This window comes from Rattus norvegicus, chromosome 7 (genome assembly GCF_036323735.1).
Source record: "Rattus norvegicus strain BN/NHsdMcwi chromosome 7, GRCr8, whole genome shotgun sequence".
Classification (NCBI taxonomy): Eukaryota; Metazoa; Chordata; class Mammalia; order Rodentia; family Muridae; genus Rattus; species Rattus norvegicus.
Window position 1 is genome coordinate 112,697,622 of NC_086025.1, and position 6,461 is coordinate 112,704,082.

At 55.3% G+C, this 6,461-nt stretch overlaps 1 protein-coding gene across 3 annotated transcripts; it reads right to left on the reverse strand.

The window, feature by feature from the left end:
* Positions 1-1,079: 1,079 nt before the first annotated feature.
* Slc16a8 (solute carrier family 16 member 8) lies at positions 1,080-4,875 on the reverse strand. Of its 3 annotated transcripts, NM_031744.2 has the most exons (6): positions 4,758-4,875; positions 4,093-4,171; positions 3,725-3,952; positions 2,973-3,116; positions 1,991-2,758; positions 1,080-1,571 (listed from the first exon to the last, which is right to left on the reverse strand). In NM_031744.2, the coding sequence occupies exons 3-6, from the start codon at positions 3,936-3,938 to the stop codon at positions 1,225-1,227; spliced, it is 1,473 nt and encodes a 490-aa protein (NP_113932.2). In that variant the 5' UTR covers positions 3,939-3,952; positions 4,093-4,171; positions 4,758-4,875; the 3' UTR covers positions 1,080-1,224. The 3 variants fall into 3 exon arrangements, with proteins under 3 accessions (NP_113932.2, XP_017450591.2, XP_063120296.1); XM_017595102.2 differs by lacking the exons at positions 4,093-4,171; positions 4,758-4,875 and having other exon boundaries at positions 3,725-3,953; XM_063264226.1 differs by lacking the exons at positions 1,991-2,758; positions 4,093-4,171; positions 4,758-4,875 and having other exon boundaries at positions 3,725-3,893.
* Positions 4,876-6,461: the final 1,586 nt, after the last annotated feature.

The following is a 6,461-nucleotide window of genomic DNA, read 5'->3' on the forward strand; positions in this document are numbered from 1 at the left end:
GGGGTGCAAGGGAGATGTTGACAGACATTTTTGTTTTGTCTGCCTGGCTGTGTGTGTGTGTAGCACATACTGCAGTCCTACTCTGAAGTGCCCCTTAGGACAGGGGATGGCCATCTTGAGACCACACAGGGGCAAGGAATATGTGAGGTGGCAGGGTCCCAAATGGAAATGCTCCTTTGCTTGTAGTTTTGGGCTGCACGCCTGAAGAAAGGATCCAAGGGTCATCCAGTGGGTAAGCTTGGGACCCAGTAGTGATCCCTGTGTAACCCTGGGTGGATTTCTACCCTACTTGTATGTCAGTTGGCCTGCCTAAAGCATGGATAAATTCTACCTCGTTAGGTGGTTAGAGTCAATAAGGTAACATAAAGAGATCACAATAGGGCTCGTAAGTACTGTTAAGTGCTCAGACATGACGCTGTCCCTTCTGGAGTTGGGGAGCCATTGTCATTGGCTGGATTCCCCAAACCTTCCTGCCACTTGGATAGAAAATGAGGCCCAACTGGGACCGGTAGCTGGGAAGGGCCATTTGTGAGAGGGACTCTGCTGAGGTCCCCTAGCTAGATAGGATAGTGAGAGGAGTTTCACCACATGGGTCAAAGTGCAAGTGTTAGGTGTGGTAGCGGATGCTGGCACTTGGGTGGCCAAAGCAGAATCTCTGAGAATCCCTGGGGTGGAGAGCAGGCTGCCCACAACCGTGTTCTGACCAACAGAGAGGGCTCTTGATCCTGGCTCACTATAGGGCTCACTATATTCTCTAGAGGGGTGACTGCTCAGGGCAGTGAGGGGACATGCACACCTTGAGAGCCTCCAGATTTACCTGCTGACCACCCAGCTCCCATGCTGTCTGGAGTTGACTCTGAAGCCTCTGCTGCTGACCATGCCCATGGACGCTGTGCTTCTCATGCACACAGCAGCCAGATGTGCTTTAACACGAAGCATCTGCTCCTGGTAATTCTGCCTGGGACCCCCACCCCCAGTTCCTGCTGAAGCTCAGGGAGTCTTGGGAGACCCTTCAGACTCTTACCCGTCCCCTGACTCAAGGGGTCTAAGCCCGGTCGAGGTGGCACAGGAACAGAATATATCTTTTAGGGGGCTTTTATCAACGTGTGCTCCTGGCAGCCCCCAGCAGCTTCACTGTGAACAGGGCCTAACAGATTGGGTGCCCAAGGGACCACCCCAGGCTGGTTCCCCACGTACCAGGCCCTCAGAGAGGAAGCCACATTTTCAAGCGTTTTGGCCATGTGCCTCATGGCCACCTACAGACTCGTGACTCAGGTCAGGCACTGCCTCCTCCTCTGGTTCTGGGGACCCAGCCCTGGGGCTCAGCACCTCCAGAGCTTCCAGGCTGCCAGGCTCTTCAGTGCTGGCAGGCATTGGCTCAGAGTCCCTCTCAGCCTCCACGTCCTCTGTGTCGCTGGTTCCTCCCTCAGCAGATGGACCTGGTGGGATGTCCTTAGAGCAGCGCTGGCAGCAGTATGTGGTAACTGCCATGAAGACTCCTGCCAAGACCACCTCAGAACCAGCAAGGTAGAAGATGATCTCATAGTTCTTCAGAGCATCCACCAGGCGGCCTAGAGAAGTGGGCTGTCAAAACCTGTCAAGGTCCGCTACACTATTTTGATGGGGCTTACTAGTGACCCATATGCCCTGTCACTCTAGCTCTGGGACTACAACTCAGGCTAAGCTTCCGAATCTAACCCCCTCCCAGGCCCCACCTCTCATAAATAAGGACTTCGTGCTGCTTGAGAAGGACATGACCAAGGGCTGTCTAGACTGCTGTTAGTGTGCGTTGAGACCTCTGGCTTTTCCATCCACTCCCACTGTGGGTGGTGCCTGGTTGGAGGAGGAGCTATGGAGGAAGTTCACCAACCAGGCTTTCCAGCAAGGGGCCCTTCCTTAACCCTTCGTTCTTGGGAGTTATCTAAAAGGTTTCCAATCCACTTAATAAGTCCCAGGTACCAGGCTTTGCCACCTCTCCTAAGGTGCGCACCGGCAGAAGGCGGTCCTATGAGCACAGCCACGGCCTCCACGAGCAGCACTAGGCCCAAGGCACTAGGGAAGCGGGGCGCACCCACGGTCGCCATGAGCACCTCAAATTGCAGCGCGCCCACCATGCCATAGGAGAGGCCGAAGGCGATGCAGAAAGCCACAAGGGTGCCGTAGGAGCGCGCACGAGCGCTAATCAGGTCCGTGAGCCCATTGGCCAACAAGGCCAGGCTGAAGAGATAGGGGACGTGGGGTCTCAGTCGCCCCAGACCCGCCAAAGCACCACACGCTGGCCGTGCCACGATGTCCACAAAGCCCACGATAGACAACAAGAAGGCGGCCTCGGCATCAGGCACACCCGCGTCCTTGGCGTAGTTCACCAGCAGGATAGCCGGCACAAAGAGCCCGAGCGCCATCAGGAACTTGGTAACCATGTATACCATGAAAGTGCGGTCAGTGCACACTGCCAAGTCCAGCAGCTGCCTGTGGCGAGCCCGGCCACCGGGGGGCGCAGGGTCTGGGCGCGGCTGGGGTCCAGGGGGCGGACGCATGACAGCCCCACAGGCGCAACAGTGCAGCAGGAGACCGCCAAACAGCAGGAAGCCGCCGCGCCAGCCAAAGCGCTCCCCCAGCAGCTGGCCGAGAGGCGACAGCGTGGACAGAAACACCGGGCTGCCTGCTGCTGCCAGCCCGTTGGCCAGGGGCCGTCGCCGCTCGAAGTAGAGCCCCAGCATGATGAGCGACGGCTGGAAGTTGAGAGCCAGGCCCAGGCCTGCGGGCGAGGCGACGTGGCTGGGGTGCCCCTCCTAGTCCCAGCTGCTATTCCGGGCTGGGCCCCTCACCCCGACAAGGAGGATGGGCCCGAGCCCCGGATGCTGAGCCAGGCGACTCGGGGGTCGTCCCTTTGTGGGAAACTGGGCACTTAACAGCAGGGACCCCCAACCTGCACCCACACCCCTGCAGTGGAGAACCCTGGGTACCCTCACCTGTGAGTACCCCAGCCGTCAGGTACAGCTCCAGGAGGCGCGAGGCAAAGGAAGCCAGAATCATGCCCGCTGAAGCCAGCAGTCCACCAGCCAGCATCACTGGGCGACAGCCAAAGCGCGTCACGAGGATGCTGGACAAGGGGCCTGTGGGCAGCTCAGAGTCACCATCCTGATTGGACCAATCTCCCCTCCAGAAAATGCGCCAGGCCTTGTACTTCTGAGGCCTGAAAGACCTTGAAGTAGTTATTCCCCCTCATCCCCTTCAGAAACAGAGGACAGCGTTTGGTTGAGGTCACACAGCTTGTCTAGTCAAACAGGGTGGTGTCCTCTTTGTGTGTGTGTGTGTGTGTGTGTTGGGCTGTGTTGTGGCGACTCATCCCTTGCCCCTCTTGAGAACACACAACCAAAGTAGGAAGAATGGCGTCTACTCCATTCTCTGGGTGTCCCCAGGCTACCAACCTCTTGAAGGCTCCCATCCACTCAACCACCAAACTTCAGCATTAAGGCCATAGGGACCTGGAATGCTTCTCCAGGGTAATATAGTTCAGTGTGGGTCTGTTGGCAGGGATGGATCCCCCAGCCCCCCCAGGGCCGCAAAAGGAGTGTGGCTCCATTTTGGTCGATGTGCACTACCCACTCTTTCCTAGGGCTGGGGCTTCCTTCCACAAGCTAGCCAGGGGAATGGGGGTACCTCTCTAGACTTTAGCTTCCCAACCCCATGATGGACCCAGGGGTCTGGGGGGAGTGCTGACCCGTGCCGTAGAGCATAGCCAGCATGATGGAAGACACCCAGGCTGTGTCACTGTAACCTGCCCCGAAGTCGCGCTTGAGCTCTCGGAAGAAGACGCTCACAGCCTTAGGGAAGCCATAGGCGAAGCCAGTGATCACGAAGCAGGCGCCCAGTACCACCCAGCCCCAGCCACCATCTGGAGGACCAGCACCCCGCCGCGGGCCGCCAGCACCCATTGCCTCTGCTTCTGCTGGGGAAGAGGGGGACAAAAGGCAGTGGTAGGTGCTGTAGGGGAACGGATTGAGAAAGAGGAACAGCCTGAGACACCCACTGAACCTTTTCAGGTTCATAGAGCCAGCAAGGTAGGAAGGTCACCCCAAGTCTTCTGACCTTCCTGCAAAGGCCTGTGAAGGCTGAATGGAGACTTGACTTTGAGGTTTCCTCACCAGGGCTCCTCTCCTCTGGGGACCTAGTGACAGCAGGAGCAGAGGTGTATGTAGTGAGTGCCAGAGCCCAGCAGCTATTCTGGACCCCAAGTGTGCTACCTCTTGTTCCTAATGTTTCCTAAGACCAGGGATAACTTGTGATTAAAACAACGGGGGAATAGTTGCTTTGCCCCAGCCTGCTTTCATCCATTTTGAAACCAGTTCTGGACGGAGTTTGCCCTGTAACTTGGACAAGTCCTCTCTTCTGGCTGAGCCTCAGTTTCTACACTAGTAGAATGGCCTTTGTACTCCAGCCTGAAACCTTGGGGGGATTGGAGGGTGGGGTCTCAACCCCACGAGGGAGGTGGGAACCTTGCAGGGACCTCTGAGAGAGAGACCTGAGCCCCAGCTGTTCCCAACATAGGGCCTCCATCCCTGGGCAGGGGGATTCCACATCTTACTGCGTCCCCCACAGGTGGGGAGGGTGTAAGCCCTAAACCTCTTCCCAGGAACACCTAGGACTCTGCCCTCCTCCAGGTCCAGGTTCTGACTTTCCTTGCTGCCCACCCCACCCACCCACCACATGACTGAACAAGAGCTGGTCCCTGTCAGCCCTCACCACACACTCACCTGGACCTGACTCTGGATTTAGGGTTGAACCTCACATCTCCTGAGGCCTTCGGGAGGGGCAGCCTCTAGCTCTGAGAGTGTCCAACAGCCTTGACTCTGGTGGCTGCACTCCTGTTGACAACTCCTTCCTCAAGCCTGGGGCTTAGAGTCCCCTCATTCCACCCCTGCTAAGAAGCTTTGACCAGGAAGGGAACTGGGCCCAAGTGACCTTGAGTCAGCAGGGCTGACACAGTGGGACAAGGAGACACACACACCCCTTCTCTCCCTGGCTCCCAATGGGGCATAAAAACCCTGCCTTGGGGAAGGGGTCATAATTTGGGGCTGGGGGCACAGTAGTTCCCTGGAGAGACCCAGCCTGTCAAGTCACTTCAGTGTACTCTTGTGCCCACCCTGCCTCATCCCCCGCCTCCACCACATTCCAGGAGGGGCTCCTGACTTCCCTTGGATAAGGCTAATCCAGGCTTGAGCCTGGCTGTGAGGGAAGGGCTGGAACAAAGGGTGCTGTGTCCGAGGTCAGCTAAGAGGAACAGGCACCATTTCTTGGGATACCATTTAGAGATGGGGTAATGAGGGTGAAGGGCTTAATATAACCTTAAAGACTGCTCGGAAAAGGGGGGTCCTGAGGGGCTATTCTGAGATTCCCTTCTCCCCAGGAGTCTTAGGGTTTCTATTCCTGCACAAAACATCATGATCAAGAACTGACCCCTTGTCAACTTGACACACAAACACATCACTATTAGGCCTCAACCCTTATTTTCTTTTTCATCCCTAAGATCTAAATAACATTTAAAAGTCCCAGTCTTTACAAATTGTTACATATTAAATTTTCAATCCTTTTAAAATATCCAATCTCTTAGAATTCAAAGTCTTCTTACAGTTCAAAGTCTCAACTGTGGGCTCCACTAAAATACTTTCTTACTTCAAGAGGGGAAAATATCAGGGCACAGTCAAAAGTGAAATCAAACTCTAATTGTCCAATGTCTGGGATCCACTCATGATCTTTTGGCCTCCTCCAAGGGCTTGGGTCACTTCTCCAGCTCTGCCCTTTGTAGCACACACCTTGTTTTAGGCTCCAGATGCCACTGCTGCTGCTGATCTTGGTGGTCATCTCATGGTACTGACGTCTCCAAAACACTGCTGTCTTCTGCTGCAGCTAGGCTTCACCAACAGCCTGTCACAGGCTCTCTTCATGGTGCCAAGTCTCAACTCCTTTGCATGACCCCTTCAGTCCTGGCCCTTCAACTGACACTGAGGCTGCACCCTCACGAATGGCCTTCCATGGCCTCTCACAGTGCCAAGCCTCAGCTGTTCTTCATGACCCCTTCATGCCTTCAAAACCAGTGCCACCTGGGTGACTCTTACACATTACCAAGTCCACTGCAGCCTGAGGTACAACCTTGGCTATCTCTGGAACGCAGCCTCTTTGTGCTCTCAGAAAACACTTCCCAGATGATTTCACCTCAATGGTGTTGGTCTCTTCTTAATCACTGCTAATTTCTTAGCTCCAGCCAGCATCAATAGTTCCAGTAACACAAAGGTTTGCTTTAGGAGTTCTGGTATCTTGTTAATCACAGCTGATTCTTCAACCCCAGCTAACCAAAACCACAGAATCATCACAATCAGAACAACATGGGCCTGACAAGAGTCTTTAATCTTCCCTCTGAAATTTCACAAGCCAGGCCTCCATCTTCTGCACTGTTCTCA